This window comes from Neopsephotus bourkii, unplaced genomic scaffold (assembly GCF_033783945.1).
Source record: "Neopsephotus bourkii isolate Nb327-2 ecotype Australia unplaced genomic scaffold, CSIRO-AGI_Nbou_v1 NB_388, whole genome shotgun sequence".
NCBI classification, from domain to species: domain Eukaryota; kingdom Metazoa; phylum Chordata; class Aves; order Psittaciformes; family Psittacidae; genus Neopsephotus; species Neopsephotus bourkii.
In genome coordinates, this window is record NW_026900893.1 from 66,399 (window position 1) to 94,061 (window position 27,663).

Below are 27,663 nucleotides of genomic sequence, written 5' to 3' on the forward strand. Positions count from 1 at the left end.
TGGTCTCTGGAATTTCTAAGAGGAATGCTGCAGAACAATTATCTTTTTAGATTAAGCAATCTTATTTTCAATCCTGGAAAAGAGGTAACCACAAGACACAAGCACTCATGTAAAGCATTCGACACTGTCCCACATGACATCCTTGTCTCTAAATTGGAGAGACATCAATTTGATGAATGGACCACTCAGTGGATAAAGAACTGGCTGGATGGCCGCACACAAAGAGTTGTGGTCAATGGCTCAATGTCCAGCTGGAGACCAGTAACGAGTGGTGTCCCTCAGGGATCGGTGTTGAGACCGGTCTTGTTCAGGATCTTTGCTGGTGACACGGACAGTGGGATTGAGTGCGCCCTCAGCAAGTTTGCTGATGACACCAAGCTGTGTGGTTCGGTTGATACACTGGAGGGAAGGGGATGTCCCTTCCAGAGGGACATTGACACGCTTGTGAGGTGGGCTGATGCCAACCTTATGAAGTTTAACCATGTCAAGTGCAAGGTCCTACACCTGGGTTGGAGCAATCCCAGGCACAGCTACAGGTTGGGCAGAGAAGAGATTCAGAGCAGCCCTGTGGAGAAGGACGTGGGGGTGCTGATTGATCAGCAAATGAACATGAGCCGGCTGCAGTGTGCGCTTGCAACCCAGAAAGCCAACTGTATCCTGGGCTGCATCAAAAGGAGCGTGACCAGCAGGTCGAAGGAGGTGATCCTGCCCCTCTGCTCAGCTCTTGTGAGACCTCACTTGGAGTATTGTGTGCAATTCTGGTGTCCTCAACATAAAAAGGACATGGAACTGTTGGAACAAATCCAGAGAAGGGCCACGAGAATGATCAGGAGACTGGAGCACCTCCCGTATGAAGATCGGCTGAGAAAGTTGGGGCTGTTCAGCCTGGAGAAGAGAAGGCTGCGTGGAAACCTCATAGCAGCCTTCCAGTATCTGAAGGGGGCCTATAGGGATGCTGGGAAGGGACTCTTCATTAGGGACTGTAGTGATGGGACAAGGGGTAATGGGTTAAAACTTAAACAGGAGAAGTTTAGATTGGATATAAGGAGGAAATTCTTTCCTGTTAGGGTAGTGAGGCACTGGAATGGGTTGCCCAGGGAGGGTGTGAATGCTCCATCCCTGGCAGTGTTCAAGACGAGGTTGGACAAAGCCTTGGATGACATGGTTTAGTGTGAGGTGTCCCTGCCCATGGCAGGGGGTTGGAACTAGATGATCTTAAGTTCCTGTCCTACTCTTAACTATTCTATGATTCTGTGATTCTAAGTTAAGACAGAAACTCAACATACTTAAGAGAAAAGACTCGACCCTTTCTGTTTCTCTGTCCGTACATAACTGAGGAATTAATACCTTCCTCTTGTCAGGGTTATAGGATTACATAAAAAAGAAACCCCAAACCACACCAAAATGTTAAATGGAAAATTCTGCAGAGGTACAAAGCATAATTACAGGAATTGAAGTGCCAAATTCTGGTTTTGCCAATTCAGCAGGTTTGCTACCCTAAATCCTAGAAGAAATGTTATTACCAATAGCTTTCATTAACTTTCAAAGTGACACCCATGTAGTTTTTAAATACATCACTACATCACAACACAAAATCTTTGATTGATGGTCACTGGTGTGTGGGGTCATACCTCTGCTGCTAGGGAAATAAAGGAACCAGAACAGTTTCTAAAGTTACCTTAAAATGACTGCCCATACTGAAAAACCTGAAATGCTTTTATGAAGCAATGCCTTTTGATTCTGTTCTAATGCTTTTTCTGCTCTAATTCCAACATTCTCCTCTTCATTATAGAGCTGGTAGCAGATGAAGACAAAAAGAGATGCCATTTTATAGGATGGTTCTTGTACCTCTTGAGATACCTCTCAAGACTGCCTCATGAAGGTAGAGAAATACCAAACAGTAAGTCCTGTACAGCTCAAGAACTGGTTGACAACTGCGATAGTTTTGAGAACAAAATATTTTATTCATCAGTAAAACTATAGTTTACAGTGGTATTTGCTAAATAAATTACATAATTTCTCTTTTACAAGAAATAAACTAAAATCAAAAATATTTCAAAGACAATATATACACAACATAAGGCCTTTTTATAAATAACTTTTTTTCCCCTCTTTTTCACCAGCAGTGAAAGTATCTTTAGAGACTCATTTTCATATAGTATGTGTGGAGATTTACCCTAACCCTTGTATGACATCAATTCCAATTTCCATTAATGTGGACCTAGGTAGGTGATTAGAACTGAAGGATCAAAACTAATTAAATTGATTTTATTAATCACTGTGCTTATTCTTAAATAGGTAAAGCAGAAACTAGATTTTGCTTGTGCATAGTTACAGAATGCATGCAAATAAAACCACTAGAGAGCTGATAAGAAAATATCACTTCCAAGTCCATAAAAGGTGATTGGCAATATAGTAGAAAGCAGCCTGAATACACAGTTCTTCACAGTTCAGCAAGCAACAGCAGGTGATAGAAGAGTGGAATAGTTTCACGTGATTTTTGCCAAGTCTATTAATCCTTTCAAAGATCCTGACACTTCTTAGAATAAATCCAGTTGACTATTACTCTTCATCTGTTAGGCTCAGAAAATTCCTCCTTAAATTAGGAGTGCAGAAAGCGCTCTTCATTAACCTTGGTACTCTCTGTGTATTCTTTGTTACTGGAAATACAGAAATTGCAAGCAAAGTCAAGAGTTGTGTTTGTTTTCTTACAGAATTATGAACAGATAACATGATTCTCCCTCTAGACAGCCTGCAGCACAGTTTGGCAGTGATTCTTTTCTTACCTTGCCCTCTAATCAAAGTCATCGGGTGTCTCTTCTTGTACAACAGGTAACTCCCATGGCTTTACAGACATTGCAGTACACTTACATTACATGAAATTGAACTAACTACTTGCTGCTGCAAAGTGCTGAACACACCGGACATCAGAGAAGACAGTCCAAACTGAGAGCACCCAGCAGTTCACAACAGCTTTTATAACCTTGTAGAATGACTGGGGCCTTTCTAAGTTCAAAGCATTAGGGGAAAACAGCACTCTTTCTAGATCACGTATGGAAGTCCAGTTAGCTTCTGCATGATGCCCTTCCCTAATTGAGTATCATACCTATCTAAACCCTTTCAGGCACAACTGATGTTCTAGTCAAGGTCACTCTATTTCACAAAGAAATCACATAATAATGTTCATGAATCAGAGTTTTCTACACTGTCTCCTAGAGAGGCAGTTGTTACGCAATACAAACAGTTGATTACTTCTTGGCATGTAGTGATAGGATGAGGGGGAATGGCTTTAAACTGAAAGAGCGTAGATTTAAATTAGATACTAGGAGAAAATTCTTCACTGTGAGAGTGGTGAGGCGCTGGCACAGCTTGCCCAGAGAAGCTGTGGCTGCCCCAGCCTTGGCAGTGTTCAAGGCTAGGCTGGACAGGGCTTGGAGCAACCTGGTCTGGTGGAAGGTGTCCCTGCCCCATGGCAGGGCGTTTGGAACAAGATGAGCTTTAAGGTCCCTTCCAACCCAAATTATTCCATGATGCTATGATTCTTAGCATCTCTATGGAGTCAGAGATGAAGTAAGGAGAAACTGTTCTTTCCTAAACACCTTATTACTACAACTCAAATTAAGGGTAAACTGATAGCTGAACAAAATATTGCAGTAAACTGAATGCATCTCAGCTAATATATCCAACGTGGAGCATCAAATAAAAAACATCTGTAATGAGCTTTTTTACTATAAAACCTTACAAAAATACAATGAAGACGTTAAGTTCCCATTTATTAAACAGACTTTTATGGTCCCCTTTAAATTGTGCTTTTTGATACAAGAATTTAACTTTTAAATAGTTCAACAGCAATCTAATCTTGACTATGAACAGCAAAAGAATCTCCAAAGGCATTTTTTAAAACTTATCTCAGAGAAAGGTTACTAGTAGATTTAAATCAGTATTTTAGTTATTACTTCTAGCACTAGACCTTCAACCTTGAAGAATGATATTTCAGTATCGTTCTGTGGCAACCTTTAAACCTATTACTGTATTGTGCACCAGTGTTAGGGTGTTCATAATCACCGATGGTAGTGAGCATAGTGCTGATTTCTTAAAGGACACTCTCTCTCTAGGTAGCTGTGGTCTGGCAGTGAGAGTCTATCTACTGCTATGTTAGCACCTGAACATGCTAACAGAGTAGTATATACTTGCAGGACACAAAACAATTTAATATGCAAAGTGAAACTGATGAATGAGTAAAATTGAAGTAATATTTTAAAAAGAATATGACATAAGGCTAAGAAAGATTAAAAAAAATAGTCAGTTTGGCAGAAAAAAAAATAATGCTAGTACCAGTAAACAAACGAAAAAAAAGCTAGTACCAGTAAACAAAATAATGTTTATGAAGTCAAGATTTACACCAGCACCATCTAGTTTCTGGCTGAAAGCTCAGATCAGAATGGCTGCAGTTCATTTTTTCACAGACTTAATGGTCATTCAGCACAACTTCAGATCCTCTGCCCTCATCACCACTTTTTAATCTCAAAGGAGACCAGCAGTATTGCTGATGCTAACTTTGTACTATTCCACAAATTATGTAATGCCGTTATGACCAGTTTATTCTTGATGTCTTTCCTCTGATCCTTCCAGAGCATTTCAGTGGGATCAGTGATGGAAAAAATATCAGCAAAATTTGCTGACGTTGGAGAAAACAGACCTGACAGAAACTTGTAGCAGCTGCTGTATGTCACAGAAACGTAGTTCATGGTACTGATGCCATTTTAAGGAGGTGGGGTTTTCAGATGTTCAACTTTGTGTCAGGTACAGTCCAGTTCTGTGCATATGATTCTGGAAAAAGCCCACCTATTTCAAGACGCAGGACATAGTCCTCTAAGCGACTCTGTAACTACTGCACAACTTTGGTATTATTCTTATTGCAGATGTAAGAAACATTATTTTGTGATAAAGACTCAGTTTGGCTGTATAATTTGGTCCAAAATGAAAAATAAAGGACAGATGACATTACAGGATGCATTCCTGTAATCACTGTCTGAGATGTCTCACACTGGGTATATAACAGATTTAGTTTAAGCCTACTGGAGGCTTGTTGTATCACAGCATTTTTGTGCTCCATTTCTCTTTTCATGGGTATATTTTTGATGTGATCGATTTCCTCATATGCTACATTAAAAGCTTTGGGCATCAGAACATGCAGTTATGGTGGAAGCACAATCCCCTAGCCAAAGTTATATCTGATGTTGAATATGAACTAGGAAGTGCTCAAAGAGACAGGCTTTAATAAAGAACTACAGGAGTGAGAACAGAAGAAAAGATGAAGAGCACTGAAAAATAAGACCACCCAGACAGTTTGACAGCATTTTATAGACCAGTATTTGTAAATCTGCTTATCTGTTTTAGGACTTCAGAATCCATAATGAAATTTGTATTTGGACATAAACCACAACACTAAGTAATTCTAAATGTAATAATATAATCTGTGCAATTCATATGACACAAATCATAGCTACACTAACCAGACTCCAAAGATGCTGGGCTTGCACATCGCTATGGTTATTCCATTCTTTTATATCACTGAAGTCCTTATCAATCATTTGCAGCCATATTTTCAGTGATACTGACTTCTGAATCATACACAAATTTTGTGAGCCCTTTGTTCAGTAACAGGAGGCAATGCCGTATTTCTATGTAACAATTTCTGTATGACATCAGAATCTTCCATTACAGTTAAATATACAGAAGTATTCTTCAAGAAAAATAGTTCTTTAAAGAAATCCTACAGGCAAGGCATCTATTTATTTATTTAAATCCTGTGTTTATCACCAGATGACTTCAGGTGTGCAGCATCACAATGCAGCAAACTTCGGAGTTTATCACTATGCTATTTATATGCATATTCTTGTTCCACTGTAATTGTAAAGGAAATTAAGCCTATTTGCAGTGAAACAAAGTAATTCTTAAGCCTACTACTCTGATTTTACTGGTATTGTAATTTGTCAGAATAATATGTCAGTTACCTTTACAAGTAATTTCAAGGACAGGCTAAGCAAACACAGTGGAGTAGTTCATATTGCACATGTTGCTCTTTCAGGGACAGAAAGCTCAGTCAAAGAATTTGGGGCTTCACTGCAGAACAGAAGGAACAAGGTGACTTTAAGTTATTTCTTACTTCCTAAGTGAAATTATCACTTCTAAGGTCCTCCATTTTAGGTATCAGTCCTTAATAACAGTGAACTTAGGTCTTCAGGATCAGCTGTACTTGCTGATACCTGTTAAAAAACTTTTGCAGGACTGGGTTTATATTTCCTACTAATCAAGTTCCATAGAACACAGTAGACTTTTGTGTTCAACAGTGTTTGCTGATATTTCATGCTTTTCTGCTTATATATCAGCCAATGATGCTGATAAACTTTGTTTCCAGAGGAAGAAGGAAATGTTAGTTTACTCTGGGGTTTTTGTGATGTTTTGGTTTTCAGGGTTTTGGGTGTTTTTTTTTTTGTTGTTGTTGGTTTTTTTTGGGATTTTTTTTCTTTTTTTTTTTGTATGTGTGTTTGTTGTGGGGGATTGTACGTTTGGGTTTTTTTTGTGGATTTCTAAATGAAAGTGCTAAATACTAAACAGAAGAACCTTACCTTCTCTATTGCTGGCTTACATACAGGATGCTTTATCTCAGATTACATCTTTTATTCTAAGTACCTCATCTATCATTGTATTATGCAGTCATAAAGGAAGAACCCTTTAACGTTTTCATTCTCTGCAGAGAAACACTGCAAATTTCCAACTACTTTACGTATCTGCTTCTATCTCGCTGCATTTTTTAATTAAAAATATATTTTTATGGAATATTGATTTTTTGTTTCTCATTGTATGGTGCTAGGATATTTGGGAATTTAGACTGGCTTATACTTAGTGCTCGGTGCAGACCATGGTTAGTTATATTTTATTGATAAAAGCTAGATTTCTTATTATCTGGGTTAAAAGATTTATGAGAAAATAAAACAATGGAATCTTAAAGTAAACTTGGATTTGAGGATGTTCCTAACAGTGCTACTTAGAGTGGCAGGTTCACAGAATGCTGGTTTGCCGAACCTGGTCTTTGTTCAGAACTGAGAAACTCTGGGCCCATATCACCCCTGCAGTTGCAGACTCAAGATGTCTCTGTACTGGTGTCCTGGAACAAAAATCACTGCTGTTACCAGGTAAGATCTCAATTTTGACATGAGCTGCACAGTGTGACTTTGCACAGTGTTCCCTTGTTGTGGTTTAAGTCCAGCCAGTAACTCAGAACCACACAGCTGCTCGCTCACTCTCCCTCCCCCAGCTCCCGAAGGGGTGGGGAGGAGAATGGAAAGAATGTAACACCCACAGGTTGAGATAAGAACAGCCCAGTAACTAAGGTATAACACAAAACCACTGCTGCTACCATCAATAATAATAATCATAAGGGAAATAACAAGGGAAGAGAATACAACCGCTCACCACCTGCCTACCAATAGCCAGACCTACCGAGCAGTGATCTAGCCCTTCCGGGTAACTGCCCCCAGTTTGTATACTGCACATGACGTGCTGTGGTATGGAATACCTCTTTAGTTAGTTCGGGTCAGGTGTCCTGTCTCTGCTTCCTCCTGGCTTCCTCTCCTCCCTGGCAGAGCATGAGACTCAGAAAGTCCTTGGTCAGACTAAACATTACTGAGCAACAACTAAAAACATCGGTGTTATCAGCATTGTTCCTAGGCTGAAAGTCAGAACCACAGCACTGCACCAGCTACTAAGACGGAGAAAAATGACTGCTGCTGCTGAACCCAGGACATCCCTTAATGTAACACCCCAAACCAATGCTCTTTCTTACCTGTAGGAGCTACTTTTTACAGTCTCTGCTCCACCTTACCTTACTTGATTGTGTGAATTTCTACACAGCAGTGTAAAAAAAAAAAAAAAAGAAGCCATTTTTCTTCTTCTTTTTTTTTTTTTGTAATAGTAAGTTAACACACTGCTATTTTACTACATGGTTTGGTTTTTTTTTCATTCATTCATGGGATCAAAAATTCGTAGCTCTTAATTTACTAGAGGACTAAAATTTGTCCAAGAAGCAGGAGGCAAAGACATCAAAGAATTAGTGAAGCGACTGAAAATAAGCAAGTTACTTTCCATTATGTAACCAGGCCTGCACAAAACATTTATCATTAACCTAATGAACAGACTTTCCTTTTTGACCCTTCCTCTCTAGTACGGTTCTTGCCACAAAAGTCACATCTATTTATGAAAACAGAGGGAAAATATTACTAGGATTATATTAGAATGCTCAATTTGTGCTTTAGGAAACCAAACCTTCAGGAAACCAAATACTTCATTATTAACACAATTAAGAGGCACATAGATTCTTTAGGATTTGCTTTGGCAAGGTACTCAGGCATATGTCCCATTTAATAAATACCTCAATGAGACCTTGCATCTCGAAGTGAAGCATGTACTTTAGTCACCTGCTGAGCTACAGTCAAAGGAATTGCAGGGAATAAAGCTCATTAGAAACAGTTTGACAACTTACTAAGTAGACATCCAGAACTGAAGTATTATCATTTTCCGTTTCCAGTGTGCTCTGTTCTGAAGTCAAGTAGATGGCACTGTCTTCTAAAGTGAATGTTGAACTCGAAGGCAAAGAGCCCTTACTGCAAAGAAAAGGGAGACAACAGTGAACCAAAAATAGAAGTTACGGAGAGCTCAGTCATAGCTGAAAATTTTAAATTAAGTTTCTCTCAAATGTAAAAGCTTCGCATATTTGAAAAGAAAGAATGTAAATAGACAAGTATGGATATGCTGACAATGGCTAGATAATTGGCAGCTCATATTTGACTAACATATACAAGCCACAGTTTCTACCTTTTCATTAACTGAAGTTTTACCAGGAAGCAATGCTGTATCTGAACTCTGATACTTATTTAAAGAACTCTGATACTTATTTAAAGAACGAAACCATGTCACAGTAAATGTGGGATAATTTCATTAATTTCAAAATAAGTTACTTCTGCGTTACACATTGTCTAAATTCTGGCAATTTAGCAATTCTGTGATTTCTTAATACAAAATAGGGGAAAAAACAGTAATTAGCAGAATAGCATTGGACTTGCTCATGCAGATATGGTATCACTAGCATACAACAGTTCTAAAGGGAAAGTGGGAGAAGAACAGGAGTGTACTGTAGTTAGTACAGCTCTGCAAGGAAGTAGTATTTACAGAGCAGGTGCACTGTATTATTTCATTCATATATTTGATTGTTATCTGCTATCCAGAAAGAAAGGGCACAGGAATCTTGCTTTATTTTGTAAACACACTTGGAATCACAAAGCTGAAACTTTTAAGTGTTTTAATAAATTTAGGTGCCCGTTATCCCTTGTCCTCACTAGCTGCCAGAAACTAACAGACTCCAGGCTGCCTTGAAAACTCAGCTGTAATTTTTGCAGAGATATATTTTCTTACCTATTTACACACAAGGTGAAAAGCAAACAATTCTGCAGTATAACTGGGTACGAAAACATAGCTACAGCCACCAGTCCAGAAATGACTGATTTCCCCCTCCCTTTGCAATACTTTGTAGTTTATGTTTCAGCTGGGGTATAATTTCAGGAAGGGCAAAGCTAGTATGCAAAGTAGAAAAATTCAAATACTCAACAAAATAATGAATCATCAGTCACCCTCATGTCATATTTCCTTTGACACATTATGTTCTTTTTCATATATAGTGTATTAGGCATCTTTTCAGTTTTAAGACTATTTCTTTTGTCCCAAGGGTGACTCAGGTACCATTAACTTGGTATTATTTTTCTCATATTCATTGCTAAAGTTCTATTAAGTAACATTTCAGTTACATCAGTTTTTTGCCAATGCTTTGTTTTAGTGAAGGGGAGAGGACAGACGGGAAGGGAATAAATGGGCTGTTGCTGTATGTGAGACTACGTTGTATCACAAAATAAGCTCTGTCACCAAAGATTTTACTCCTGGCAAAATGGGAGGGTGAGGGGAGGAGAGTCACTTCTGCTTGTGGAATTTTGATCTTTGCTGTGGCACAGTTCAGGCCTCTGAATGTGCAAAGGTCTGTATATGAAAACAACATGATACGAATGTGCAGTGAGCAGACACGACTGCTATAAAAACATGCAAACCAGTGGTTAGCCCTTCCTTGTGGTGCTCTGCATTACTAACTGTAAAGCAAGTTGAACACGCTGTGATGTATACCTGGCTTTCGTTTCTGTATCAAGTTTAGTTTAGAAGCAAAAAGTATTGAAACAGTTATTCCTTTCAGATACATATCCAACCACATCACTACCACCTTTACTGCTGTTACAAATCATTTCTTTCACATCCAGAAAACCTCTGGAACCTGTACTCAAGATGAGGTGAGGATCCTGCAGTTAACACTAGTGGCATTTTAAGTTTTATATCCTGCTTGTATCAGAAGAGTAAGACCTAGTCCTTCTATTATTATTTACTTTTCTTTCTCTCTTCTCTACTTTTCCATTAGAAGGCCCTGTGCTTCTTTTTGCTCTTAGTTTGTTAAATTATAATCTATGTTGTTTCACAGCCTGTTGTGGATAGCAAACAACAGCAGTCTGAACTCAGCATTTGGTTTTGGGATTCTTAAACTACTGGGTTTTAGCTGTAACACAGGATAAAGACAGTGTCATCTCCCCTTTGCGATATGACTCTTTTTTTCCCCTCAGCTGTTACAGAAATACAATGTACAGTCAGGCAGAAAATGAGGGTTGAAACAAATCCAGCATGTTAATAGAAGTCAAAGAGAAGCTCCTATAAATGTCACAATTTGGCTATTTACTAGTAAACTTCCTAAGGAAGAGATTTAATATATAGAAACAAATAATATATAAAATATGGATATTAACATACAGGAATAAATGGGAGAAAGGGGACAAAAGAAAGTAAAAAGGTATATTAATCTTACATACAGAAAACCAGCAGTGGCTAAGTGCCTTGAACAACAGTAGGCATGAAAGAAAAGAATGAAACAAAACAGGTATCAATCCACCTTTTTTCTTACAGTCAAAGATCCACAACTTATTTGCAGATAGCAAACTCCTTGCTGCTGTGACTTTCACACTGAATAATTAGAGATGAATTCTGCAAGTGAGGAAGCCTCATCTGCATGAAGAATTATTAAAAGGAAAACTGTAGGAAAACTGTTGCAAGACAGAGCTTTCTTACATACTGAACCTTAAGCTCAGTAGCAGTACGGTTTTTCTCTATTTAGAAGAATACTGTCCACTTTGGGAAGTGTTTTCTTCATGGAAAAACAAATACGCCTCATCCTAACGTGTCTACTTGCGAGGCAGCCTGCAGGACAGGTAGAACTCTTCAGTCTCCTTTCCAAGTCATTGCACAGCCTTTTAAGAATGGCAGAAACAGTGCCAAGTAGTAACAACTGACCGAGCAGAAGTTCGATGTGTGTTTTGGATTTAGTTGTTCATTGTGGGCTTTTTTGTGGGATTTTTTTGTTTGTTTTTTTTTTGTTTGCTTGTTTATTTTCTTCCCTTCCTGCAGTGTGAAGAACAGCTCTTGCAGAATATTATTATCAGCTTTTTTCAGAGAATGCCAAAATACAACAGCCATGAATTAGAATAAGTCACTGTGTCTCCCTGGTTGTGAAGAGTTGCAATAAAAATAGGCTTTGATGTCTAACTTTCAATGTCAAATATGCTCTCCTACAGCATATCCCACAGAATATTTATCCCCTAAATAGCAGCACATTTGCAAAGTCCAGTGTGTTTGAAAACTCTTATATAAGCTTTTGAAAGAAATTATCAGCTTATTGCATCATGGGTTTTGATCTTTGAAATCTCTGCATATAGAAGTTCATCAGAAAAATGTCTTTCAGGACAAATGAGCAGTAAAACTATTGTTCTAAGGCACAATTCAGTATCAACTGTTGCAGAAAATTTGTTCTGCATACGTATAAATGTGAACAGGGAGAGCAGGTATTAATGGACCTGTTGAACGAAATGCATTAATCCATTGTTTACAATGCTTAAGTATTATATGACTTCTAAAGCATTTCATCAGTTACACATGTCTAAAAGAAAAAAAAATAGGTCAAACTCCTTTGTAATATTTTACTAACACTGTTGAGAAACATCAAAACCTCAGGCCTGAGAGAACAATAGATATGTCTCATCTTCTAAAAGCTGCTTCAATTGCAGGAGTCTGACAGTGAATCTATGCTACTACGTTCTCTGTAATGGAAAACCATGACACGTGAATCAGTAAGGATCACAGTAAGCACATCAATTTTACCATGACCAACAGTCATGACTCAGTGCGCTGAGTTCTCATCCTTAATTTTTAGACTGAAAATGAAAAAAAGCTAAGAAAAAAAAAATCACCCACAATGAATATGCTCAACTGTGCTGTTGCCTTCCTCTTGCTAAAGCAGTCTATTTTATTTTATCTTGGTTCTTAATTAAAAAAGTAAAAAGGATGCAAAAGTAATTCCATCACAGAAGAACTGAGAAAGCCTTGTTTTTCTTTAAGCCACAACTACAGGTTACGACAATCTCAGTAAAATCTTCTTTCTTTCCCCATGGGGGCTTCCCCAGTGTGCCAGTGTATCTGCTGCTAGCATGAGAGCATACAAGTCTTTTTCCTCTCCCTAGCTGTTTATTTTCATGAAGCTTGCATGAATTTAATCCACATTTATCCATATTTTAATCCACTTTGAATCATGTTCAGACAAATCTGTCTAAGTTTTATAAGCTAAGGGTGGTGGTGGTAGACAGGCAGAGACGTTTAAGCTTGACACAAAAAATTTTGCATAGAAAACCAGACTGGCAAAAGGTGTGATTAAGTATTCCCTACAACAGAAAAACTGATACCTACAAATCCCTTTCACTGAGAAAAAGAGCAGAAATTTTTATGTGTATTTTCTAAGCTGTCTTTGAAAAGTTTGTTTGATAGAATGCAAGTCATGGGACATACCAGTTCAAAGTCTGGACATTTCAGGAAGTTTTGTCTGTGTAAGAGAAAAAAAACCCCAACTGACAGCCTTCCAAAGTTGCTAGTTACATCCACTGGAAAGCAGCAGTGCAAAGGAGTGCAGGGGGAAAAAGGTGGGGGGAGTGAGAGAGTGGCTGTGTGGTTCTGGGTTGCCTGCTGGGCTTAAACCATGACAGTATGGCAACAAATAATTAAAAAAAATACAGAAAAGCAGGAAGAATAGGAAAGAGAAGCAGAAGTCCGTAATGTACTTATCTGACAGAATAGAGATATACAGTGCATAAAGAGAAACAAGAATCAGATTTCATAAATATTATTTTCCTAGGCTCAAATGTATAAGAAGAACTCATCAGTCCCCTTTCTATAACCCGCACTGGTTACTCTAAAGATAAAGAAGTGAACTACCCCTTTATGCATCATAGGATTTTGTTTGGATTTGTGACTGGAAGCCATGAGACCTGCTGAAAGATACATTGGAGAGAGACTTTTGTTGAATCTTGAAACTCTTCGTTTAAAACATTTCCAGATGAACCTGTAAAGCATTCACCTCCTTCAGCTCTTTGAAATTGTCAAAGCAATGTCAGCTGAGACAACAGTCATACTGCTCAGGACATTCAGATCTGTCATCTTTAATTCATGAGTACTTACTAGAAAAACTTTACCCAGAGGGGGTAAAAATCTGTTATCACTTCTGCTATAAAAATAGTCCCTGATATATCAACCCTCCTTGCATGATACAGCCTCAGGAGCTGTCTGACTCAGCAACACCTCTGTCTGCTTAACCACTTTGGTAGCAGTTCCTTTTTTCATACCACAAGCGCAGAGCACTCTCAAGGAGAAGGTGGTGCTGAGCTCTTTCATAAAATGCCATTTCCTTCTCCTTGAAGCATGGTTACCTTCATGGTTGGTAGAAACAGAGGGTAATGGCAGAAAAAAAACCAAAGTTAAACATAATGCATCTGCTTAAAAGTATCCAAAAGTATTATTGTTCTCTTTTTAACAAGTCCTCTCACTGGCATATGCACACACAGCTCATTAGCATCGACAGGAATCAAGGAGCTGTGCAGATACTGTATTACTACTATGCATGCAGGATTATCTCCTTTTAGTACCCTAAGCCAGGGGTTTCTGACTGGTTACAAGAAATTTGTATACTCTCTACCTTATGCCAGGAGACTTCAAAAGAGAAGGAAAAGCCCAATGAAGATTATGCCAAACTAATTCTATTAAATAACTTGAATCAGAATGTCATAGTTAATTACACATTTAAAGACTGAAAATGGGCTCACATTTGTAAACAAATAATTTCCTCAGGCTTTGTTTCAAAGATTCCTCCAGGCTTTCTGTTCATCAGAGACAAATGACAAAGTGATGAGTCCTGCGTCGCACTATTTGTCATACTCAGAAGCAAAATTCCAGTAAGAAAAATCTAAGATGGTTCGGGGCTTTTTTGGCATTTTTATTTCCCTGCCAACTTTTCTCATGGGAGGACTGAAGTTTCCCCAGTGTACCATAGAAACATAAATAAAACTTCAGCTGGATATATTATTCAGTGCCATGAAGAAGGAAGAACCATGTGGTACTGATGCAGAAGCAAAGGTGGGTACAAAACTGCAAACGTCCAGAATAATCTTGGCGAAATTATTTTAATACTGCTCATGCTTAGCAGCTTTCTCAAATCCTAAATGAAAGCCATTAACTGTGACAGGGAAGGTAATCTTCATGGCTCGTACCTACTGATACTGTGACACAAACCAGTACCTGGTAAGAAGAAAAGCTGAAGAGGATACTCCTAGCCAAGCAAGGATGTTAGTTGGTCACTCAAGACATGGAAAGAGCCACTTGTATGGTGGGCATATGCATTAAAGGAGTGTGACCAGCAGGTTGAGGGAGGTGATTTTCTCCCTCTGCTCTTGTGAGACCTCCACCTGCAGTACTGTGTTCAGCTCCAGGGCCCCCAACATGAGGGAGATGAGGACCTGCTCCAGTGAGTTCAGAAGAGAGCCATGAAGATGATTAGGAGGCTGGAGCACCTGTCCTATGAAGACAGGCTGAGAGAATTGGGTTTGTTCAGCCTGGAGAAGAGAAGGCTCCAGGGAGACCTTAGAGCAGCTTCCAGTACTTAAAAGAGGGCCTAAAAGAAAGTTAGAGAGGGACTTTTTACAAAGGCATGTAGTGACAGGATGAGGGGGAATGGTTTCAAACTGAAAGAGGAGAGACTTAGATTAGATATTGGGAAAAAAAATCTTCACTGTGACAGTGGTGAGACACTGGCACAGGTCACCCAGAGAAGCTGGGGGTGATCTTTAAGGTCCATTCCAAAGCTAAGCTGTCACTCTATGATCTATGAATGCTGGTGCAAGGTCTGCTGTGTTAGAGCACGTGTCCTGTTTTACTGATTAATTTCCAGTATGCAAATCTGGATTACAGACAATACAGGTACAATCTGATTTTTGTAAGATAAGGATGTGCAGGGTAATTGCATAACTGAAAACATGTACTACATTTTAGATTATTTCATTGACTGAATCACAACTGGAGAGTGATTCTAAACATATAACCAAAATATAGATCTACAAAAAAAAAACTTACTAATTTCAGAATTATTTTTAATAACTGTATAGCAAAATATAATCATAGAATCATAGAATAGTTAGGGTTGGAAAGGACCTTAAGATCATCAAGTTCCAACCCCCTGCCATGGGCAGGGACACCTCGCTCTAAACCATATTACCCAAGGCCTCATCCAACCTGGCCTTGAACACTGCCAGGGATGGAGCATTCACAACTTCCCTGGGCAACCTATTCCAGTGCCTCACCACCCTCACATGAAAGAATTTCCTCCTTATATCCAATCTAAACTTCCCCTGTTTAAGTTTTAACCCATTACCCCTTGTCCTACCACTACAGTCCCTAATGAAGAGTCCATCCCCAGCATCCCTATATGCCCCCTTCAGATACTGGAAGGCTGCTATAAGGTCTCCATGCAGCCTTCTCTTCTCCAGGCTGAACAGTCCCAACTTTCTCTCCCCTGATCATTCTCATGGCCCTCCTCTGGACATGTTCCAACAGATCCATGTCCTTTTTATGTTGAGGACACCAGAACTGCACACAATACTCCAAGTGAGGTCTCACAAGAGCAGAGTACAGGGGCAGGATCACCTCCTTCAAATTGCTGGTCATGCTCCTTTTGATGCAGCCCAGGATACGGTTGGCTTTCTGGGCTGTGAGCGCACACTGAAGCTGGCTCATGTCCATTTTCTCATCGACCAGCACCCCAAGTCCTTCTCTGCAGGGCTGCTCTGAATCTCTTCTCTAATAATACAGTACTTGGAATGTTTTATTTGCAGTAAATCTGAACTCTACCCAGACAACTCCACAGTTCTCCTTTGCTGACAGATGCTAATACAAAGTAGTTCTGTAATTTTGTTTCGTGCTCAAAGCAAATAAAAAACCCCCGTATTCTATAACTTTATTTCTAGTGAAGCTAAAACTTGGTAAAAGACCACAGAATACTAAAGTCCTACAGCTAACTTTCCCACAGAATGGACAAGACTAGCAGAAGCTGAATTGAAGGAACTGTATTTCTACTTTTGTGTATTCATTAGTATTTTTATTACCTAAAGCCTATACAGATGCATTTTGGAACAACTTGTGACGGTTGTGTAATTAAAAACTTCATCTTTGTTACACCCCAAACCACACCTCATTCCAAATTTTTATAGCAAAACATCAGACCTATGGAAGATGCCACGTAAGTGAGACTCATTTCAACTTAATAAAAATGGAAGCTGCAAATATTACTTTGATCAAGCAACTCTACAAGTCAATTTACTTCTTATGAAAATGCAGATGGTCAAATTTAAATATAAGGTAAAATCCTACTGCCTCAAGACTGCTTTTAAAGCAACTTGATGATTTTGGACAACATGCAGTCTACAGTAAAGAACTCAGCACATGGGAAGTCCATCAAATTTATATGCACACTGTGTAGTTCAGGATTCCAAATTATTTCAAACAAAATTCAAGGTGCTTGAGTTCACAATGGTTACCTTCTTCACAAAAACAAAGAAATGGCTGTCCAGCAGTACAACACATGGTAAAGAGATCTGCAAGCAGGCAAGATGACACGACACAGCACACTTCAGGTGTGCGTGGTAAAGTACAGGCATACACCCAGACAATCTCCCAGCAAGACTTATTGGTATAAGCATGGTGCTGGACAATCATGGCTAAAGTATATTCAAACACAAGTCAAAGCGTATTCAGTCTAGTTAATAAGCATCTGCACAACTTCTGTTGAGATTTTCTTGGGTTTAATTTTCCTGGGTCAAAATCAGACAGGTGCTAATCACACCGATGGGTGAAGTTTCATAGAATCATAGAATAGTTTGGGTTGGAAGGGACCTTAAACCTCATCTAGTTCCAGCTCCCTGCCATGGGCAGGGCCATCTTCCACTAGACCATGCTGCCCAAGGCTCTGTCCACCCTGGCCTTGAACACTGTCAGGACTGGAGCACACACAAGTTCCCTGGGCAATCTGTTCCAGTGTCTCACCAATCTTACTGCAAAGAATTTTTTTTCTAATATCTAACCTCCCCTCTGACAGTGTAATGCCATTCCTCCTTGTCCTGTCACTACATGGCCATGTTTCATAGAAATTCATTTTAGAAAACGGTCACTTTGAAATAACTTAAAGCACAGCATTCAGCACCATAAATTCAGAATAAAGATCAACTTGAAAGTAGGTCTCTTTCCCTAGCACATCATAGCTTTTTGAAGCTGTTTTCAGCTACAGACAAGTTACAGTAAGTATTTCCTACTCTGATCTTAATGTCTAGTTTGGTTTATGGCACAGACTAAGGCCTAAGCAAGTTTTTAGTTCCCAGCTTAATTTTGGAACACAACAAAAAATATGAAGCATACTATTAACATTTTCTGTTGTGCTTATGTTTTCAAATTTGTGACCCCGGTCACAACACATAACAAATACATAACAAATCCCATGGGCTTATACAACCCATCCTTCACTGGAGAGGCTCAATAATGAGCTACAGAGCCACTTGACCTTTCTGCTTTCTCTTTCACAGAGCCCCCTACATTGCACACATGGTCAGTCTTAGCAAAATAGTGGTGAATCACCTACCACATATACAGCCTTTACCTGCTACAATAGAGCATAGGTTGATCATGTTGACAATGCTCATCTACATTCAAGGAAGAAGAAGAAATTGTGGTTGCCAGGGAAGTCGCTTCAAACAGAGATTGAGTGCTTGGCACCAGATCTGGCCGGTGGTGCGAACCTAGTACTGCACACACAAAAATAAAGAACAGCATTAAAAACTGCATTTTAAAGTGAATCCAAGAATCTTGATACAACTGTATGGCAACTCGTAGTCTCAAGCTGTCTCAACAGCTTTTTGGAGCTTCTTAGAATGTTTAAATTGATGAGATTGTAATGTTCATATGGCCATACCCACAATCTTTTGCACTACAGGGTGAACTTCAGCTTTTAGCCAGTACATTCAGCAGGATACAGAGCAACCCCAAGGTCAAATATTAAAAATACTGAAGTAGTATGAATATTTGATGAAATCTAAGTTCTGTGATTGGTTTCACACTGCCAGGGCCCAGTTCTCAGATGGGGTTATGCAGCTGGCTCTCCTTTGAGCCTGGCTGCAGATGAGCTCTGAAAGGTTCAATGACTGTATCTCCTCAAAAAGACTCTGGGAACAATGACCTGAGCTTCAAAACATTTCACATGACATGTTTGTTTAAAAGCAAATGAGAAAAATAGCACTGGCTCTGGCCTTAATCTGCTACCTAGGGTGGATAAATTCTTTTAGGATCCCCCAAAATCCAAAAGATTAACATCATGCTATAACCTTGATTCTGACTTCCTCTTGCTCCTGAAGGTCCACTCTGCCATATGACTAACAACTGTCTCCATGAGAATAACCTGACTGAAGTTTTGAAAGATGAGCTGGATTGGAAGCTTATAGGGCTTCTACAGTTTATACTAAATCCCTTTAAAAACATTGGTTAGGCTGTTGATTTGAAACACATTACCTTCTTCATCAAGGCTGGCATAGCTTTGTCCTTCAGCAAGAATGCCATGCTTTTCATCCTTCCACTCCTGGCTAACTTCACTCACTATTTCTTGTGATGTTGCTTTCAGAGCCATGATGGAATTGCACCGCTTCTTTGAAGGTGAAGACTTCAAAGCTACATTACCAAAGGAACATCTTTAACACCATATAGAAAAGTAAGCCATCTATAAAGATAGACTTTTTGAATACACATGAAGAACACATCCTTATAGAAACCAAATTAGTCAACGTTATATTAAAACAAGAGCCAAAGGCATTGTTACGTCACCTGTGAGTGAAGTATTTTTGTCTTTCTGGGGTTCCTTACTGCTAACAGAAAAAAAAAAGGGGGGGGGGGAGTGATGTTCTTAATTGCACATTGTAGCTTTCAAATATAAGATAAATTGTGTCTTGTGACATAAATCTAGCAGTCAAAATTAGAAAGAATTGAAAAAAGACTCAAATGTTTAGCAAGGATATATGGCTGCATGAGACATTTATTTTGTCCAACAGATGGAAGTATCAAGTTGTCTGCTCCTTGCTCTCTATCTCTGCAGAGGACTTTCTCTGAATATTGTCTCAGAGAGCACAGCTCCCCCTATATTTGTTCTAGGGTTCAAAGATACCTGAGTCTCAAGAAGTGCCTTCCTCCTTTTAGCTGAATTTTGCTTCATATTACATCAGATGCTGACTTCCAGTGGTTGAAATTTTAGTGAAAATAAAACCTGATCTGAACTTTTGATGGAAGAAGCCTGTAAGAAGATGGGTCTCTAATCTTCTGATTTTTATTTTCTTTCGATTTTGTAATAAGAATATACTTATCACACCTGGAGGAGCTATAATTCAAAGTAGATATGAACATATGAATTCTTGAACATGTGAATTCTTGAATGATAGCTAATTTCCCCTGTTTGTTTTCAAAGTCAGGCTAAATGCAGCAAGTCCAAAAATAAATCTGTTCCTTAATACTTGCAAATTCTGTTGTTTTGCTTCACAGCTGTACCCATATTATGATAAAATACCTATACTGCTTACTCCATCGGACTAAGGCAACATTAATTCGTTCTTTTCAGTTTAGAATCAAGAAACAAAATGCAATTGCTATTTCTCAAACTTTTTTTGCTGAAATCTAACTTCTTCTGCAACTTCATACATGTTTGTTATGCTGTGTTTGGACACTTTGGAAGGTACACAGCACTGGATTTGGCTGGGATAAAGCTGATTTTCTCCACAGTAGCTCTATGTTGCTGGGTTTTAGATTTGTGACCAAAACAGCACTGATAGCACAGAAAAGTTTAGTTATTGCTGAGCACTGCTTAGACAGCACCAAGGCCTTCTCACAGTAAGCTGCCAGTGAGGAGGCTAGGGATGCAGGAGGAGTTGGGAGGAGACACAGCTGGGACAGCTGACCCCAGCTGACCAGAGGGATATCTCCCACACCATATGGCATCATGCAGTGCAATAAAAGATGGGATGAACAGGAGCAAAGAGGAAACATTCATGGTTATGGCATTTGTCTTCCTGGGTAACCATTACACGTGAGAGAGCCCTGGTTTCCTGGGTGTGGCTGAACAGCTGTCAGCTGATGGGTAGTGGATGAATTCCTTACTTTGCTTTGCTTGCAACATGCAACTTTTGCTTTCCCTATTAAACCGTCTTTATCTCAATCCAACAGTTTTCTCACATTTACCCTCCTCATTCTCTTCACCATCCAATTGGGGTGGGAGTGAGTGATTGTCTGTGTAGGGCTTAGTTGCTCACTGGTGTTAAACCACAACATACAGGAAAAACTCACCTATGTAGGATCAATTCACCCTCTGTCCCTGATATCTTAAGAGGATCGACATTTTTCAGTTACAGAAATAAATTCATTTTATTTGAGAGAAATGACAATCAATAGTTAAATTATTGCTGCAAGACTCAAACTTAATCCTTTGGTAGAGATATCCCTCTGTAGTGAGGGTGGGTTTCTCTTGGCTTTTTTTCCTTCCCCTGTGTTGGGGAAGGGTTTGTGTGGCAAGGTTTTGGTAGCAGTGTAGCTCCAGGGGTGGCTTCTGTGAGAAGCTGCTAGAAGCCTCCCCCATGTCCAACAGAGCCAATGTCAGCCAGTTTTAGGGCGGACTCATTGCTGACCAAGGCTGAGTTCATCAGCTCAGACTAACCAGCACCTCTGGAGTAACATATCTGAGAAGGGGAAACTGCTGCACAGCAGCAGCTGGAAGCAAGGAGTGAGAATATGTGAGAGAAGCAGCCCTGTAGACACCAAGATCCATGAAGGAGGAGGGGGAAGAGGAAAGCACGAGAGCAGAGATTCCCCTGCAGCATGTGGTGCAGACCATGGTGAGGCAGGGTGTGTCCCTGCAGCCCATGGAAGTCCACGGTGAAGCAGATATCCACCTGCAGCCCACAAAAGGACCCCATCGCAGAGCAATTGGATGTACTCTGAAGGAAGCTGTGACCCTGTGAATAGTCCATTCTGGAGCAAGCTCCTGGCAGAACCTGTGGCTCTATGGAGAGAGGAGCCAACGCTGGAGCAGGTTTGCTGCAGGACTTGTGTTCACATGGGAGACCCACACTGGAGCAGTCTATTCCTGAAGGACTGCACCCTGTGGAAAGGACACATGCTGGAGAAGTTAATGAAGAAGAGGGAAGGATTGTACTAGAGAAGTTCATGGAGGACTGTCTCCCATGGGTGGGACACCATGTTGGAGCATGGGAAGAGAGTGAGGAGGAAGGAGCTGCAGAGACAATGTGTGATGAACTGACTGCAACCCTCATTCCCTGTACCCCTGCACTGCCCAGGGGGCGGAGGTAGACAATTCGTGAGTGAAGTTGAGTCCAGGACAAAGAGAGAAGTAGGGGAAACATGTTTTAAGATATGGCTTAATTTCTCATTTCCCTACTCTGATTTGACTGGTAATAAATTAAGTTTCCTGAGTGGAGTTTCTTTTCCCTATGATGGTAATTGGTGAGCCTTGTCCTTATCAAGACCCATGAGCTTTTTGTTGTATTTTTCTCCCACCATCCAGTTGAGGAGGGGGTATGGTAAGAGTGGCTTTGGTGAACACCTGCCATCCAGACAAGGGCAAGTCACCATACCCTGTAAGTAGCTAACAGTGATATGTAGCTTACCCTTGAAAATTAATTAGAAATTAAGAAAGGAGAAAAGGAGGGGAAGGCTAGAAACATGTGAGTGTGAAAAAGACAAAGGACTTTATTAATATCCAACTGATATTTTCTTTGATAAAGCACATAAGAAATCCATATCAAAGGGAAGAATACCTATCTTCTCAAACATGCTTTTCAAACATTGTATGTAATAATCTTCTGCAAATTAAAGATACTAAAATCAATTTTCCATGAATAAGATACAGGACTGGATACATCATTAGATCATTAAATTTATCTTTATATCAATGCTAATATACAGGAACCTGCTTTACCTTCAGATGCCTGTAATGTGACAAAAAATAAATAGCAAATCATTCTCCGTAATTTTACTATTGAGTACAATCCCATTAGCTACACTGAAGAAACTCACCTTCTGGCAATGTGAGTGCTACATGATGTTGAAGAAAGGATTCTTCTATTGCCAGGACAGGAGCATTATAAAGTAATGATTATATAAATATATAAACAAGTAAAAGTCTCACCTTGAACTTTCTTAAAAACTCTCGTACTCATAAACTTTAAAAATCTGTCTGCATAAAAACTTGGTCTGTGAACTGAAACAGTATCCTGTAAGATTGAAAAAGGTCTCAGTCACATTTTCCGTAAGTACATAACACATAATTGTCCGGAAAGAAGTTGGACATCTCAGATAAACTGTATCATACATTTCATGCATACTCAAAAGAAGTGAAACTTAACACATTTTTTCCTTTTTAAAGGTTAATTGTTCAAGAATTTTAGGTATTTAATTTATGAAATTGTGAGTTATGAATTATACAGCCATATTCTGCAAAATCTTCCTAGCATCTGAAATGCTTTTTTTCACGTTATGTATACATTTTTCCATTATAGATTCATCAATATCCTGCTAAGTGGCCACTGTCTTTGTAAGTTAGAAGGACAAAATGATCATTTGGTTGCTTTCTAAAGATCAACAGATAAAATCAGAGCATGCATTGGGAAATGGACTTAAAAGATTTCAGCAACAGCCCAAACCATGTGGTGACGGTAGACTACAAATACACAGAAGCTAGCTCTTTCCTGGTCAATGTAAGTCAAAGTTCCATTGGCTAAAGTACCAGCAATTAAAAAAAAAAAAAAAAAAAAAGAAAATCTACTTACCCCATCATAAACAAGAGCTTTCCAAGAATGTTCCAGCTTCTTCATTAATCTAATCATATAAACACAAAATCAGAATTGCTTTATAAGATTTTCCCATTGGTATGTAATTTCAGAATAGCTTATACACTAAAACCTGAAATTCATCTTACCTGTAAGACTGGAGAATATCAATAATGCCCATAAATAGAAGCAGCTTTTCTTCTTTATGGCTTTTAGCTGGAATACCTCCCATTCTGAGAGAAACAACAAAAACATAGTTAGATTATCTTTTAAGGTATCTCTGATCATCATTTAGTAGGTGAACTGTACCCATGTGAAAACCACAAAAAACAGGCACAACATTAAAGCTAGATGCCACAATATGAAGTCAAACAGATGTAGGTCATTTGGTATACAACTGATTTTAAACAGCAAACTGAAAGTATCTCAGATCCAATGGTAAATGTCTATTGTAAACTCTTCCTACTCCATCATCTAGAAAAAAGGGACCATTGTTTTAGGAACAAAAAAATGAAATCCAATTTTTGGTTTGGCAGCTTTTGTTGACATTGATCCACTACAAAACTAGAATAGAGATACAACACACGCAATACCTCCAAATCTCTTTTATCAGTTTGAGAAACAAATAATACACACCTAAAACAGCTACCAAAGAGGCAAAACTATGTTCCCCACTCTGCCATTAACACACAGCAGTCCCTTCCCCTGACAAAACAGGGCTACCATCTTTTCAATCTTTTTTTTTTTTTGGGGGGGGGGGAGAAGATATGAAGGGGGTAGATGTTTTTTATTATTCTAAGCACAAAGGAAACCATGTAAATGCAAATGGAGTTTAAATTACTGTAAAATCTCACCACCATGAACAGCTCAGTTAACTGGTCAGACATTCAGAAATACTAAGTGGTTTACGAAACTATATTCTGTCAGCCTTTCCTGGAAGCTATGACTATAAATTCAATCCAATACAAGCAGCAGTTCTTGCTGCTGGGTATTCATTCTCATCCTCATACTTGTATGGCCCAGTGTCTGGTTTAGGCCCAGCTGGCAACTGAGTAACAGACAGCTCCTCTCCCTGTGCAGGATGGGGAGGAGAATCAGAAGAAAGTTAGATGCATGGGTTGAGATAAGAACAATTTAAGTGAAATATAATAATAACAGCAGCAATCAGCACGTGCTGGCCAACTCCCCCCAGTTTATATACTGGGCATGACGTGCTGTGGTATGGACTACCCCTTTGGCTAGTTCAGGTCAAGTGTCCTGTCTCTGCTTCCTCCTGGCTCCTTGTGCCCCTTCTCACTGGCAGAGCATGAGAGACTGAAAAGTCCTTGATCAGGGTAAGCGCTACTGAGCAACAATTAAAACATCGGTGCGTTATCAGCATTGTTCTCCAACTAAAGCCAAAACACAGAACTGCACCAGCTACTAAGAAGGAGAAAAATTAATATCCCAGCTGAAACCAGGACCTGGGGGTCCTAGTGGACGACAGGGTGACCATGAGCCGACACTGTGCCCTTGTGGCCAAGAAGGCCAATGGCATCCTGGGGTGTATTAGAAGGGGGGTGGTTAGTAGGTCGAGAGAGGTCCTCCTTCCCCTCTACTCTGCCCTGGTGAGACCTCATCTGGAATACTGTGTCCAGTTCTGGGCCCCTCAGTTTAAGAAGAACAGGGACCTGCTGGAGAGAGTCCAGCGCAGGGCAACTAAGATGATTAAGGGAGTGGAGCATCTCCCTTATGAGGAAAGAATGAGGGAGCTGGGTCTCTATATTTTGGAGGAGACTGAGGGGTGACCTTATTAGTGTATATAAATATATAAAGGGGGAGTGTCACGAGGATGGAGCCAGGCTCTTCTCAGTGGCAAACAATGATAGGACAAGGGGCAATGGGTACAAACTGGAACACAAGAGGTTCCACTTAAACTTGAGAAGAAACTTCTTCTCAGTGAGGGTGACGGAACACTGGAACAGGCTGCCCAGGGAGGTTGTGGAGTCTCCTTCTCTGGAGACATTCAAAACCCGCCTGGACACGTTCCTGTGTAACCTTATCTAGGTGTTCCTGCTCCAGCAGGGGGACTGGACTAGATGATCTTTTGAGGTCCCTTCCAATCTCTAACATACTGTGATACTGCGACACTGTGTAATGACCTATATAATCAGCTTTGGCTTTCTGTTAAAAAAACAGACCAAAACCCAACACCCACAAAACTGCCTGTGCAACACCTCTGCCACCATACAAGCGCATTCTTCTATGTGAAAGTGAGTGATGCTGAAAAAATCAAGTGAAATTCAGCTCGAGTTTATATTCTAGGGCTCTGAACATCTGTAAATTCTCTACAAATGCTGAATATCAAAATTCTCCTATTTGTTAGCTGTAGATTTAAGCACATGTTTCTGTATCATTAGTTGTATTTACCTAGACAGCTCACTTGAGAACCAGAAGAGGAAATCCTTAATTTGAAATTAAACCTGTATTATAACAAGTGACTGAATATATAGACTGAGAATGGTGAACATAACGCTCTAGCACTGAATGTATTCCAGAGGAAACAATACAAAAACTACTGTTCTATATACTTAAATTCCTACTGCAATTTTTGATCAGTAGAAAAACAAGAGGAAAGCAGCAGTTCTTATCTCAGGAAGTACCCACTGTACATGGATTGACTGCACTTCAGTGATGGATGACAGAATTCTACATATCATATATAATAATTTGAGACGAAAATAACCACTGTAGGAATTTCCATTTCTATACTGATAAATAGTATGGCTCATCAGACTGTTTCCAGTTAAAATTAGATTATACTTGAGATTCTTGCAATAGCTGTCTCATAATACCTCTTTCATAAGCGAATGCCCTTGTTCATACATAAGTCACTGTGAATTAACCAAATTTGTCATCATATTTAAAGATGAACAACCTACTAATCAACACTTTAATTTCCTGCTCTGCAGCAGATCGTGAGGGTCCAGCTCTTTCTCTTGAGGGTAGGGGGTGTGGAAGGAATGGGGAGGGAGGCTTACTCTTTCAATTCCTGAAATGCAGTATACTCTTTAATGTTTTGCCTTTTAATACCAAGTGTCACAGACTGAAGAAACAGAACATGCAAGTTTTAACAGTAATCTTAAGTGCACATTCTGCCACTTACGTGTTTGTTGTCCCTGTGGTAACAGAGTCTCCTGTCTTTCCAGGGCCCTGTATAGATTCCATGGCTGTGGAATAGAGAACTTTCTGCCCCCCAGGACGCTTTGCATCCGATGCGCTCTGGGAACTCTCTCCCTCTTTTTCCTTCATGTTACTGTTCAGTATGTGGATTCCCAGTAGCAGACTGTAATCCATGATCTTAAAACTTTCTAGAACCTATCAACAAAGAAGAAACGGCTGTACTAAAACAAATGAAGACTACATACAATACAAATTACACAGCATTATTTTGAAAACTTCAGTAGAAGTAGTCCTTCAAAGCACAAATTTATCGTATTGCAAAATGTGTAAAATTATAATTAAAAATATATTAATATATATTATCATACATTAATATAAAGACTCCACATAAGCCGAAGGTGCTAGTTACCTAATTAGCTCAATGCTCTTGTTACAAATAGGCATGAAGGATGCACAGCTGAAAGGTACCCCAGTGTTACTTTGTAGTCAAGGAATGTATGTTCAGTGAGCACCTTTTTTTTATTTATAGCAAATAATCAATTAATAGTTCCACCATACACTTATGAACTACAAACATCTTTAAAGTCACTGCTAATGCATGTTCCAGACTTCACAGCGCATTTTCTTCTACACTACTCTCTACCTCTCCTCCACCTCCTATTTATAACTGAGAAAGTATACTTGGATAATTTTCAAGTGTCAAAAAAAGCATTTGCTACCACCGTCTCATTAACAGCAGATGGAATTTTGGTGAAAAACCACGCATCTTTATTAGGCAGTTTTATTTCTGAAGCATGACTTAACCAAACAGCTTTTTCTTTTAGCTCTACCAACCATTTTGCCTCTGTCAGTAGGCAAGTTCCCTTTCTTCTTGCATGCATATGTACTATCACAAGTTTCTAGTCAGTTACATCATTATGAAGTCTGACATACTGCCATTAAATTGAAATACAGTTCAAGTCACTATGCAAAGGTGAAGTATAACAGTCTGCAATCACATCTAGCAATATAACCAAACTGTGTTCAATATTTTACATAACAGCAATGCTAAGTGAAGGAGAAAAACTGGTAGCAACCAGGAAGGACATGCTGTGCCACTTACCTCTCCTTCACCTCATGC

The 27,663-nt window shown here is 39.4% G+C and overlaps 1 protein-coding gene across 2 annotated transcripts in view; it reads right to left on the reverse strand.

Annotated features, from left to right (window-relative positions):
• Nucleotides 1–1,940: 1,940 nt before the first annotated feature.
• The window catches only part of PIP5K1B (phosphatidylinositol-4-phosphate 5-kinase type 1 beta), a 103,374-nt gene continuing 77,651 nt past the window's right edge, over nt 1,941–27,663 (reverse strand). For both annotated transcript variants that reach the window (XM_061349243.1, XM_061349242.1), the window contains 8 exons: nt 26,527–26,738; nt 23,531–23,614; nt 23,382–23,430; nt 22,742–22,826; nt 19,069–19,224; nt 18,164–18,308; nt 8,546–8,666; nt 1,941–2,660 (listed from right to left, as the gene is read on the reverse strand). In XM_061349243.1, coding sequence (XP_061205227.1) covers nt 2,658–2,660; nt 8,546–8,666; nt 18,164–18,308; nt 19,069–19,224; nt 22,742–22,826; nt 23,382–23,430; nt 23,531–23,614; nt 26,527–26,738 — 855 coding nt within the window. In that variant the 3' untranslated portion in view covers nt 1,941–2,657. The remainder of the gene's footprint in view (nt 2,661–8,545; nt 8,667–18,163; nt 18,309–19,068; nt 19,225–22,741; nt 22,827–23,381; nt 23,431–23,530; nt 23,615–26,526; nt 26,739–27,663) is intronic.